The sequence below is a fragment of the Clupea harengus genome, chromosome 9, assembly GCF_900700415.2.
Source record: "Clupea harengus chromosome 9, Ch_v2.0.2, whole genome shotgun sequence".
Lineage (NCBI taxonomy): Eukaryota > Metazoa > Chordata > Actinopteri > Clupeiformes > Clupeidae > Clupea > Clupea harengus.
Genome location: NC_045160.1, coordinates 11,630,582 through 11,643,417, shown reverse-complemented (window position 1 = coordinate 11,643,417; position 12,836 = coordinate 11,630,582). Strand labels below are relative to the sequence as shown.

The window sequence follows — 12,836 nt, the reverse complement described above, 5'->3', positions numbered from 1 at the left end:
GGGAAAGGTTATTTGTGCTGCTCAGCATTTGCCTATTTCTATTCCCTGTTAGAAAATGACAAGAAAAATGAAATTACACTTTCCACAGTCCAGAGTTTTATCCTGCCTGATTTTAATCTCTTAACCCTGGAATGTTCACAGCATTATGTTGCCTATGTTAACGCACATACACACGTGACAGTGACACATTGGGCTTAGCGAAGGAAGTATATTCTGCTCTATTGTGTGATTGTGGTTTGAAAACTCTGAGAAAATTATGACAGTACCTGGGGCGGTCAGCCTTTATAGACTCATACCTTATAGACTCATACTTTCTTTTTCTGTATTCGTCTCTATTTTTCATGATGTAAAGCAAAACCAAGTCACAGAAGAAAGATCTATTAATATAATTATTATGCATAATCGCAGTATCCACACTAAGTACAGAGAACATTTTTGAGGGCTAAAATGTTTGACCAGGGGGTCAAAAGCTAGCGGTCACACCACAGCTTCTCAACCTAGACAGTTTGTTTTTTACAGCAACCCTCATGCATTAGTTGCTATTAGGCACCCCAGAGCCTGGACACAGTTGAACTAATTGCCACGTGCTGCATTCCTTTAGAACATCGGTTCCCAAACTTGGGTACGCGTACCCCCAGGGGTACGCGAAGTGGTTCAGGGGGTACGCGGGGAGAACATTTCCGCGATAACAGAAAACGGACGGAATTCGCAGAATGTACCGTTTAAAACAGAATTGCAACTTTCAGACGGAAACATCATTTTGTGCATAAAAATCGCCCAAATTCCCCTGTATTTTGTCCTGCAAGGCTGTATTTCTTTCTTATAAACACAACAACGATCGCAACGATGAACAAGCATTAATTAGAAAACAAAACCACTGAGAAAATGTCACGTCTGTACTGAACTCCGCTCCGGCCACGCCCCCCCTATTCAACACAGACCTCCGTAGCCTGTCAAATGAATTCGCTCATCTTCCCAATCGCCTGCAAATAATGTTTTTTTAGTCTTCTGTTCTGTTGATGGCTGGCAAACAACAACCTTAGAAGGTTTGGGTCACTTGTGGCACATATTATTCACTCATTTTAAGCCATCAATCTACCTCTGGGTGAACAAAATGAGCCGAAACGGATTAAAACGGAATTAAAGTAAAAGGTGAAAAGGAAAAGGTTTTTTTTCAACAGGGGGGGGGGGGTACGCAGCTGGAGATTAAATGTCTGAAGGGGTACGGGACTGTAAAAAGTTTGGGAACCACTGCTTTAGAATCAGCCTTACCCCCCATTGTCACAGAGAGAACCTCAAGAGGTTTGGGATTTCCATGTATGTGCAAACGTATATGAATGTAACATAATCATGTTGGGTCTTGAATTGATCCTTGTGATATGGGCAGTAGTCTGATCCTCGTTTCCTTGCAATCAGAAGTACCTGCTATAGCTGTGCAATTTGGTTAGCCCATTGTAACCTCTCCCTTGGTGTACCCAGATGACCAGGGTTGGTGGGGGGAGAATGTTATCTTAGGGCAGTGGTTCTCAAAAATTTAAACAAGGAGGCCCGACCTGTCCCTCATCGCTTCAAGTCAATGGTAGGCCAAGCTTGAAATTGTGAAATGTATTGAAATAACGTCAAGTTCTAAATCTTAATCAATAACAAATAACATCAGTTCAAAAATAGAAAAAATAAATAACAAATAACATCAGTTCAGAAATAGAGAAAATAAAAGTGCAATAGTGTCAATCCTTGCCTCAAATGGGCTGAGTTCCAACAATAAAGAAAAATAGCCTATTATGCAATTGTGTTGTCAATGGTAGGCCAATCTTAAAATTACCAAATGTATTTAAATAACGTCAAGTTCTACATTTTAATCAATAACAAAGACACAGAACACAGATGGGTCTTTCCTCTGTTCCCACGGTCGCCACCGTGAATCCAAGAGCAAGATACTCATCGTCATATTTTCTTTTAAGTTGATTTTTTGGTGAATTTTTTGGTCTTTTTCGCCACTGGTACTGAATCGCAAAACTTTGTATTTCGTGTTACAAATGTATCCATAACGTTAATATGAATAAATTAATAAAAGCTTCTTTTGAACTTTGAACTTTGAGAACGGTGATGCACACAGATAGATCAGATATAGCGACCGGAAACAAAGATATGTTGCTGTAACGTTGAACTCTGTGCAACCAGTGTGGAGAATAAATCCTCGGACCAAATCAAGTTGCCGTTCATTTGCTCATCAACCGCAGACGGAAGGGAAAGAGAGTTAAGCCTGGAGTTTAGAATATAGAACACTTTGGCCCTGGAGCAGTAAACAAAAGTATCCCCTGTAATCTCCGACTACAGCCAGGGACAGAGCAGGAAAGGTTAACAACAGGCTAATTAATACAATACTGATTTCTTTGTTTGGGTGTAGTTGTTTGGTGCGATGGGGGTGTATGATCGTTATTGTCTATTAAGGAAGGCATTGCTACAGATCATGGGTAAAATAAAAAAAATCTCCCGTTCATCACGTCCATTCGGCCCCACCTGTCACCTATCTGCGCCCCACACTTTGAGAAACGCGCTGCAGATTATGAGGGTGTTAAACAACACATCCTCCCTGATGCAAAGTCAGTTAATAAGAGAGAGCAGTAGCCCGTATGCCTCTCCTATAGTGATTGTGAGGAAGAAGGATTGCCAGATCTGTTTGTGCGTTGGTTTTCGGCACTTCAATATTAAGACCAGGAAGGACGCCTTTCCTCTGCCCCGCATTGAGGAATCACTGGATGCTCTGTGCCGGGCCAAGTTGGTCCTGATGGACCGCAGCCTCCTGCCGGAGGGAAGTACCTCGAAGAGTTTGTGACCAGGGTGGGAGGGGTCAGCCACAATCTTACCTGCACGCCTCAGGGACCTGGAGGTGAACAGGTCCTGTAGAGATGGCAGATTGCAGCCAATCACCTTCTCAGCAGAACGGATGACACGCTGCAGTCTGCCTTTGTCATTGGCAGTGGCAGGAGCGTACCAGATGGTGATGAGGATGGACTCAATGATGCAGGTGTAGAAGTGCACCATCGTTGTCTTTGGCAGGTTGATCTTCTTCAGCTGCCGCAGGAAGTACATCCTCTGTTGAGTTTTTTTAGTGAGGGAGCTGATGTTCAGCTCTCACTTGAGGTCCTGGGAGATGATGGTGCCCAGGAAGCGGAAGGACTCTGCAGCGTCGACTGGGGAGTCTCTCAGGGTGTTGGGGGTGGGTGGGGCTGGGTTCCTTCTAAAGTCTACAACCATCTCCACTGTTTTCAGAGCATTGAGCTCCAGGTTGTTCTGTCCACATCAGGTCACCAGATGGCCAATCTCCCACCTGTAGGCGGACTCATCCCCACCAGAGATGAGCCCAATGAGGGTGGTGTTTAGGATTTTAATTCACTTTCTGTAACATTGTGGGATGGGTTTCAGAATTATTAGGGTTGGATTTGAGATTATTGGGTTGTAGGTTTGTCTTTTAAGTGGGCTGTAAAAAGCTGTGTAAGTGTGTAATTGTTACAGAATCACTGCTCATCATAGTGATTTATTTTGTAGCACACTTATCCAAGACTGCCACAACTGTGTCTTCAGTTTTAATTTGAACGTTAACAGCATGACAACACAATTTGCATTAATTTTTTCTATGAAACTATCAGCATAATGTCCGGTCATTGTATTGTCGTGACTGATTTGTAGGTTTGTGATGAAGTAAACACTGTTCTTCTCAGATCTCGATAAAACTCTTTGTTCAGAAAGCAAATCTTTATTTTGCTAGTAAAATACCAACAGCATAAACCTGAGCAAGTCTCGAGACACTACTGATTTTACTTGTCACACTAAATCACACAATACTGATTTTTCTTCTCACACTAAATCTTCCTTGGCCCTTCCCTAATTCCCTAACAGATTATTGAGTTTTCATTTACATGTTTTTGACCACAGTATCACATTGCAGCTGCAATACAAAGTCCTTGAGAAGCGTGAAACGGCCATGTTGCATTGATGCCTGTTAGTCAAGTTGAAGCCACCGCGTCCTTTGAGGAGTCTGCCTGTCGCTTCAAATTGGTGAAATTTTGCAACTCACGTTAAAACTTTTCCTCAGCTTCATCTCGTGTACAGGTATCATTCCTAAGAAAAGCACAGGATACTTTCTTTCTTTCTGATATGCCCACTAATTCAATTGCCATCCATTGACATACCACACAGGCACAACAAGTACAGGTCAATGTATAATTGTATTAGTGAAAGGTTATTTGTACCGCATATTTTTATTCCTTGTTAGAAAATGACAAGAAAAATGAAATGACACTTTCCACAGTCCAGAGTTCTATCCTGCCTGATTTAAATCTCTTAACCCTGGAATGTTCACAGCATTATGTTGCCTATGTTAACACATATACACACGTGACAGTGACACATTGGGCTTAGTGAAGGAAGTATATTCTGTTCTATTGTATGATTGTGGTCTAAAAGCTCTGACAAAATTAGGACAGTACCTGGGGCGGTCAGCTTTTATAGACTCATACTTTATAGACTCATACTTTCTCTTTCTGTATTCGTCTCTATTTTTCATGATGTAAAGCAAAACCAAGTCACAGAAGAAACTCCCCTAGAGAAAACCAATGATGTGCATCTGTTAATATCATTGTTAGGCATAATTGCATTATCCACACTAAGTACAGAGAGCATTTTGAGGGCTAAACCGTGAGGGTAGTGAGTCCAAAACTGTAACTACTGGTACTACTGACCTCTACTGGTTATTCAGCCCCATTACATCTGGCATCCTGAAAATGTCAACAGTGACGTCATGATTTCATACTTACAGCACCCAGTAGACCAATTCCTGATCCAATGTTAATTAAGGTGGGGATGATACTGAACTTCCCTGCCTATGGAAACAAGTACACCAGTGTAATCAAATTTTGATCAGTGTTCCCTGCTTTACAACAGAAAAACAAGCATCTTTGTCTTACCTTTCCATGAACCATGACGTGGAAACGAATTCCATACATCAGATATAAAGTCCTGTAGGCCTGTCCAGCTGCATTCTTGTAATAGCGGGCATATCTGGAGATGTAATCAGCGCTAATGTTAATATCTACAATGTGCATGACCCAAGGTGATGTCAGTTCTGCTGAATGGAGACAAACACTGCTAACAGTCTGAATGCCCTGAGCCTGTCCTGAGTACGGCAGGAGGCTCTACCTGAAATTGAAGGTAGTGATAGAGTTGACGGTGGTGTTCAAGTCCAGATGGATGAAGCTGTATTTGGGATGGCCCTGGGTTATATACAGTATATATTACCAACATGTGTTGGATTTTACGGTCAAATTACTTACTTCGGCTATTGTATGGGGAAAGTAGACAGGTCAAAGAGAAAGCTATCAGAAACATGGATAACACTCTGACAAACGGTAACGTAATCAAAGTGCTGAAGCGTTCTTAAAAACACTCATAAAAGGCACGATTTTGCTCTGAATATTGTAAAATAACCTGTCAAGTTAACATTATTGAAATGTGTGACATCAGTAATTGAAATCAGATAGTCATCCCCACCACCCACACACATACAAATGATGGAATCTCAATATAGACGACAAACTTTAGACAAGGGACCACGAGGTGAATCAAAGGGTTCTGGAGGTGTATTTCAAAGCACAACATCAAGGTAGAGGCAGGGAAAAGACTAAAGGGCATCACAGTGTTACAGGTTAAATACTAGTCAGTCATGGGAGGATACATTGGGGTGATAGGTCAGCATTGGTTTGTTACAGGTCAAGGTGGGGAAGGGGGCATGTGAGTGGGAGGGGATCTTCCTATGGAGGATTCTGGAACACACACAGGCCCAAAATGGTGGACAAGTGATGTGTATTCCACCACCTGGGGCAGGGAGGATATCTGCTAGGGTTCAAGGGGCTTTAACCAAAGGTGTACCCAGACTATCAATACACATGGCACACACACACACACACACACACACACACACACACACACACACACACACACACACACACACACACACACACACACACAGGAGAACAAGCTTGCAATGCAATGGTAAGTATATAAATGAATGGTAATATCAATTTCCATCACAAACAAAAAGACAACATGTGCAAACATTGTTACATTACATTTTACATTGGTAAACAGGTCTATGTTCAGTGATGATAGCGAATATTGAAAAATGACTAGTTGACTAGTAGGCTAAAACTGCTACGCAGACATAGTGAGCCGCACAGTGCAAACATAACAGTCTCACTCCCACTGCACAGCAGTTTGTCTTTGAACTTGTTACCTCTGCCGAGGTTATTATTTTCTGTTTGTTTGTTTGTCAGCAGGATTATGCTAAAACTATCTGACTGATTTTCATGAAACTTGGTGGAGGAGTGGAGCATGGGCCAAGTAAGAACTAATTCAATTCTTGAGTGGATCGGGGATTAAGTTTGTACATTTCATTTTTCAAAATCAAGAATAAATCCAAAAGTTCAGAACATCCAGACAAAAACAGAGGGTATGTCAGGGGAATTGTGGTAAAGTAAACACTCTTCTTTTTCAGATCTGGATAAAACTCTCAGTTCTTGGTCGTTCAGGGAAAAATAATCTTTATTTTCCTAGTAAAATACCAACAGCAGAAACCTGAGTCTCGAAACAATACTGATTTTACTTGTCACACTAAATCACTTGTCACACTAAATCACACAAAACTGATTTGACTTGTCACACTAAATCACTTGTCACACAATACTGATTTGACTTGTCACACTAAATCACACAATACTGATTTTACTTTTCACACTAAATCTTTCTTGGCCCTTCCCTACTTGTGATTGTCTTCACATACAGATTATTGAGTTTTCATGCACAAGTTTTCCACCACAATATCACATTGCAGCTGCAATACAAAGTCCTTGAAAAGCGTGAAGTGGCCATGTTGCATTGAGGCCTGTTAGTCAGGCTGAAGCCTCCTTTGAGGAGTGTGCCTGTAGCTTCAGATGTGATTCTTCCTCTAGAGTTTCATCTCGCGTACTGGTATCCTTCCTAGGAAAAGCACAGGATATTTTCTTTCTTTCTGATATGCTCACTAATTCAATTGCTCTCAATTTACATACAACACAGCTGCAACAAGTACAGGTCAATGTCAGTAATGTGATTATATAAGGGAAAGGTTCTTTGTGCTGCTCAGCATTTGCTTATTTTTAGTCCGTGTTAGAAAATGACAAGAAAAAATGAAATGACACTTTCCACAGTTCTATCCTGCCTGATTTAAACCTCTTAACGCTGGAATGTTCACAGCATTATGTTGCCTATGTTAACACATATACACACGTGACAGTGACACATTGGGCTTAGCGAAAGAAGTATATTCAGTTCTATTGAATGATTGTGATTTGAAAATAAGGACAGTACCTGGAGGGGTCAGCAAATTCTCTAATTTTCATGAAGTAAAACAAAACTTCACAGAGGAAACTCACCTAGAGAAAATAAGTGATGTGCATCTGTTAATATCATTGTTAGGTATAATCGCAGTATCCACACTAAGAACAGAGAGCATTTTGAGGGCTAAACCATGAGGGTAGTGAGTCCAAAACTGTAACTACTGGAACTACTGACCTCTACTGGTTATTCAGCCATCCTGAAAATGTCAACAGTGACATCATGATTTCATACTTACAACCCCCAGTGGACCAATTCCTGATCCAAAGTTAACTAAAGTGGGGATGATATTGAACTTCCCTGCCTATGGAAACAAGTACACCAGTGTAATCAATTTCAAATGGCATCAGTGTTCCCTGCTTTACAACAGAAAAAACAACAAGCATTTTTGTCTTACCTTTCCATGAACCATGACGTGGAAACGAATTCCATACACCTTAAATAAAGTCCTGTAGTCATGTCCAGTAGCATTCTTGTAATAGCGAGCATATCTGGAGATGTAATCAGCGCTAATATTAATATCTACTATCTACTGTGACCCAAGGTGATGTCAGTTCTGCTGAATGGAGACAGACACTGCTACCAGTCTGAATGCCCTGAGTCAGGCAGGAGGCTCTACCTGAAATTGAAGGTAGTGATAGAGTTGACGGTGGTATTCAAGTCCAGACGGATGAAGCTGTATTTGGGATGGCACTGGGATGAGCCAGTGTCCAGATTGCAGTTCCAGTTGATCAGGATCCCAATCGCTGCACCCTGAGAGGACACACAACTGTCTTGGTTAGTGGCCCAGAAAAGAGCTGCTCTGTTGTTGTGTTCTGATAATACACACAAGTGTGTGGCTGGTGGGTGTGGTGGAATTTTCCATAGTGGAAAATTATATGTAATTTCAGTGGCATGTTATTGGAATCAGCTGTATGAGTATGTATCTATATTGTGGGCCTTTGTTGTGTGAGTATGTAGCTATACTATGTAGTATGTATTTGAGTGTTAGAACACATACACATAGAAATATCTGCCCATATTAATGAACACAATCATAATATGAATAAAGATCCCAGATAAGGTCACATAGATCTTCATCACAGCCTTATCATTATATTCAGCATCAGACGTTTCTCATGTTAGCCCAGCACTGAAATACTGTGGCAGCAGATGTTTCCTGTTTATTTTATAATGCTTCATTGCTTAGCGTATTCAGCTGATGAAAAAACAAAACGTAGTTTTTCAGAGTGGCTTTCAGGATGCCTGGTGTCAGCAGTGTGAAGACACCTTTAAAGTATAAGGAGCTGGCGGGGCTTTTCTGTATGATAATTCAGGTGTACAAGAACGTGCATTCAATTTAAGAATCAGTGCACAGCTACTGACACTTTGGTGGTTTAAGAACACATTTCCAGGAGTTCATGAATCCGGCGGGGATCTTTTCTTACGAAGTCCGTAAGAAGATATTTAAGAAGACACTTAAGAAAATGTTCGAGAATAAGGCCCAAGATATTTAAGAAGACACTCAAAAAAAATGTTCGAGAATGAGGTCAAATATGTGTGCTGTTTAGAGCTACCTGGTACAAATATATTTACACAATAAAGCAACCAACCATAAAAAAGATTAAAAAAACATAAAAAAGATTACACACAGCTTTTAACAGCCCTGTGTTACATGAAAGACAAACCTACAACCCAGGCGCCTTACACTTCTGAAACCTCTTCTCCTCTCACAGGAGACACATAGTGTGTGGCTCACTACATCTGTGTAGCAGTTTCACATTCAATAACACAAAATAATAACTACTATAATGACTTGAAGGGCACTAGGACAGCACAGACCTCCACCAATACCAAATGCACCGTCTCACAATGTTACAATATTTATTGCTTGGTGCATTCCATGCATGAGCTGGTGTGTCTTCGCCAAGAACATATGTTACAGTATTGAAAAAAAAAGATACAAGGTGCTACAATGCACTGATGGAAATTGATATTGCCATTAATTTATAGACTTACATTGCATTGCAAGCATGTTCTCCTGTGTGTGTGTGTGTGTGTGTGTGTGTGCCATGTGCATTGATAGTCTTGGCACACCTTTGTTTAAAGCCCCTAGCAGACATCCCCCCCCCCCTGCCCCAGGTGGAGGAATACACATCAATTGTCCACCATTTTGGCTTTGTGTGCGTGTTCCGGAACCTTCCGTAAGAAGGTCACCTCCCCTTCCCAACCTTGACCTGTAAAAAACATCCCCAATGTTGACCCTTGACCCCACTGTAACCTCCCATGATTGACTTGTATATACACTGTAACACTGTGAGGCTCTTTAGTCTTTGCCTGCCTCTACTTGATGTTGGAATTGACTCCCTGCAGGAGCACCTTGAAATACACCTCCAGAAACCTTTGATTCGCCTCGTGGTCTTTTGTCTAATAGAATGTTGGCCTGAGATTCTCCATCAGCACCTAGCTACCCCGGAGAACATCTGTCATAATAAGTTTCATCACAAACTTTAAATAAACCTCTTGTAGTCCTGAGATCAATTAGCGTTACCTGTATTTGCATGCAGGGATGACCTATTATATGAGCTTGGTAACACTGTGTTGATTTGTGTTACCTTTAAAGCCTAGTAAAAATATATTTACACAATTAAAAAGAAATTAAGAAACTAAGTAAAGTCATGACGTCATCAGGTCATATACAATAATGTTAGTCTACTTTACCTCCCACCTGTACTCAGGAGTTTATCACTGCATATATCGCTAGTCAAACTGATACAAAATGTATACTCACTGCTTGAGCCATGTCCTGAAACCTGTGTCCAGTTTTGTTAATAATATCCCCCAGACGGAAGATGGGACAGTAAGGATGAACCAACTCATCGTAGTTGCACTTCTGTAAATAACTCTTGTCCTGTGTCTCACGGACATTTGATCTGGAATCAATGAAGGATTACAATTAGCTCCATAACTTCTTGTGTGCTCATTCAAGAGGGTAGCTTTGAGCCACTGCATCATGCCACTAACACGATCACATGACTCCATTCTTTCCCCAGAACTGACCAGAGCTTTGACTTACTTTGAGAAGCTGAATCTTGGAAATCTGATGAAGTTCTTGATATAGATGGTAAAGTTTTCAGCTTTTCCTAGCCACGGCACACTGCCAAAAACAGGTTGATGATTTTTACACAAACAGTTTTACTCTCATGTATGTTTCTGAAACAAACCATGGCATTCACCTATTCATGGACATGAACAAACAGTCTGCTTTACAACAGTAATAATTTCATCTAAACAGGATTGTTTGATGGAAGCTCTTGGTGAATTGGTCTCCAGACCATTTATTTCTTAATTTACAAAGAAAAAGGTTCAGTGATGAATATTTCCACATGTATGAGTTCTCAGGGAAAGTAAGTGTTGTTGTAGTAAAAAGTGTCTCACTGGGATTTCTGACTGCTTTCAACTGGACACCAGCCATGTATTTCACATGTCCCAGTGTCATTTCTGTCCTTTTTCAAGCACCGACCAGTCTTTATTCCTAAAGTATAGATATTACATGTAAATAAAAAAATGACACTTTCACCAAAGCAGACAAGGATTCTGTTGAAAATAGTATGCTATTTCATGTTCGCTGTTATCACATTAACAATAAGCAGCTGGACAGCAAAAAGCACTGGTGCAGTAAAAGCACAACAAATAGCCTCCCAAAAGCACAACACTACACTACACCCCATCATCCAGCCAAATAAACCTTCATTAAAGGTATAGCACTCATTTAATGTTTATGTAGGAAGCAAAGCATCTATTTTTCCTGTTAGCACCCCATGGTGACTTGATTTTGTTTTATGTTTGAATAGCCTAATTACACTCTCATAATATGGTACTTCCTTAGTCATACCATGACCAGCTCTAACTGCCTCTCCTGGTGGGCAGTCATCGTCGTCACTACAGCGGCCATCCGGCGGCCATCAGTTTGCACGCTGAGCACAGATGAGGTTTGCAAAGTTACCTTGGCAGGTCCTCGTAAATGGCAAAATCGACAGGCTGTATGAAGGGTCTGATGTTGGGATGTTTGAGCCTAATTACAACCTGTCTGAACGGCATGGCGTCTTAGTTGCGCAGGTCATCGCCAGCCCTTCCCCTGAACAGACTCCCCTTGGTGTCACTAACATGTCTGCCGAGCCTATTAAATTGCACAAAGGCACACATGTCGGTAGTTACGAGGTGGGTGTGGCCGTTTTGGGAGGAGGGCGGTAACACCCCCTGCTTGGAGGATGGCAACAAAAGTGGGTGGAGTGTAGACTCTTCAGCGGCTGCTCTAAAACTACCAGGAAAGGGCTTGACTTGTGACTAATACACGCAGGTTAAAGAGATCCTTTGTCAACACCTCCCTGTGTTTAGCACCGGTGATGCAGACTTGGGCCATACTCACCTGACTCACCATCACATACACACTGGGGATAATAGGCCTGGCAAGATGAACCCTAGAAAAATTCCAGTGCATTAAAAAAAAAAAAAAGGTAGAAGCTCAATTAGAACAGATGCAACGTCAGAGGATTATACGCCCCTTTCAGAGTCCATGGTGGTCATTGTGCGTAAGTGGGATAGGGGGTTGTGGTTTGGCGCCCCCAGGCTCGATGATACACTAAACACCTTGGGGTCTTCTAACACTTTTCCACACTAGACTTAGCTAGTGGCTTTTGGCAACTGGAGGTCAATCCACAGCACAGACACAGATCTAAACCCGCTAGTGTCCATGATGTCCGGAGTTTCCTGGGGTTGGCCTCATATTATAGGCGTTTTGTGGCTCCTGTCCTGGTACATCCAGAGATATCCAAGCGGTTCATTTTGGACACAGACGCCTCTGACCGTAGTATTGGGGCTGTGTTGTTTCAAATGCATGGTGGCCATTGAGTGAGTTGATGCTTATGGCTCCCGGCCTTGTCTAAGGCTGAGCGTAATTATGCTACCTCTCGGAAAGAACTATTGGCTGTTGTCTATTTCACAATTCCTTCATTACTTGTCTGAGGCAAACAACAAAATAGCCATCCAGAAGATAAGGGTAATTTATTATTTTTCGCCATACAGGACTGGCATAATTAAGTGTCATCGGAAAAGAAAATTTCTGGCAGGAACAGTGTGGTAGTTCCTGAAAATAAAGGCAAACAAACCTTTCAAGATTTATTTAAGTATCTGTGTCCATATTAATCATTTTAACAAGTAAATATTAAAACAAACTAACATTAGAAAAATTACATTCCAACCCCATACGCCCCATGACACACGCTGACAACCAACCACAGCTCATACGGGTTGTAGGTTTGTCTTTCATGTAACAAAGGGCTATTTAAAGCTGTGTGTACGTGTGTAATTGTTACATAATCACTGCTCATATTGCTTGTGCTTCAACTTGAACAGCCTCACAGTTT

At 41.4% G+C, this 12,836-nt stretch overlaps 1 protein-coding gene across 1 annotated transcript; it reads right to left on the bottom strand.

Annotated features, from left to right (window-relative positions):
• Positions 1 to 3,703: 3,703 nt before the first annotated feature.
• LOC105907799 (P2X purinoceptor 5-like) lies at positions 3,704 to 11,511 on the bottom strand. Its single transcript, XM_031572851.1, has 9 exons — positions 11,417 to 11,511; positions 11,306 to 11,370; positions 10,849 to 10,945; positions 10,487 to 10,567; positions 10,202 to 10,343; positions 8,051 to 8,184; positions 7,829 to 7,922; positions 4,818 to 4,883; positions 3,704 to 4,603 (listed from the first exon to the last, which is right to left on the bottom strand). The coding sequence occupies exons 1-9, from the start codon at positions 11,509 to 11,511 to the stop codon at positions 4,382 to 4,384; spliced, it is 996 nt and encodes a 331-aa protein (XP_031428711.1). The 3' UTR covers positions 3,704 to 4,381.
• Positions 11,512 to 12,836: the final 1,325 nt, after the last annotated feature.

Coding starts and splice junctions, on each gene's coding strand:
- LOC105907799 (XM_031572851.1), bottom strand. CDS start 11,511: ATGCCGTTCAGACAGGTTGTAATTAGGCTCAAACATCCCAACATCAGA. Junction 10,568..10,848: donor GAAAGCAGTCAGAAATCCCA/GTGAGACACTTT, acceptor TGTTTTTGGCAG/TGTGCCGTGGCTAGGAAAAG. Junction 4,884..7,828: donor ACGTCATGGTTCATGGAAAG/GTAAGACAAAAA, acceptor TTGTTTCCATAG/GCAGGGAAGTTCAGTATCAT.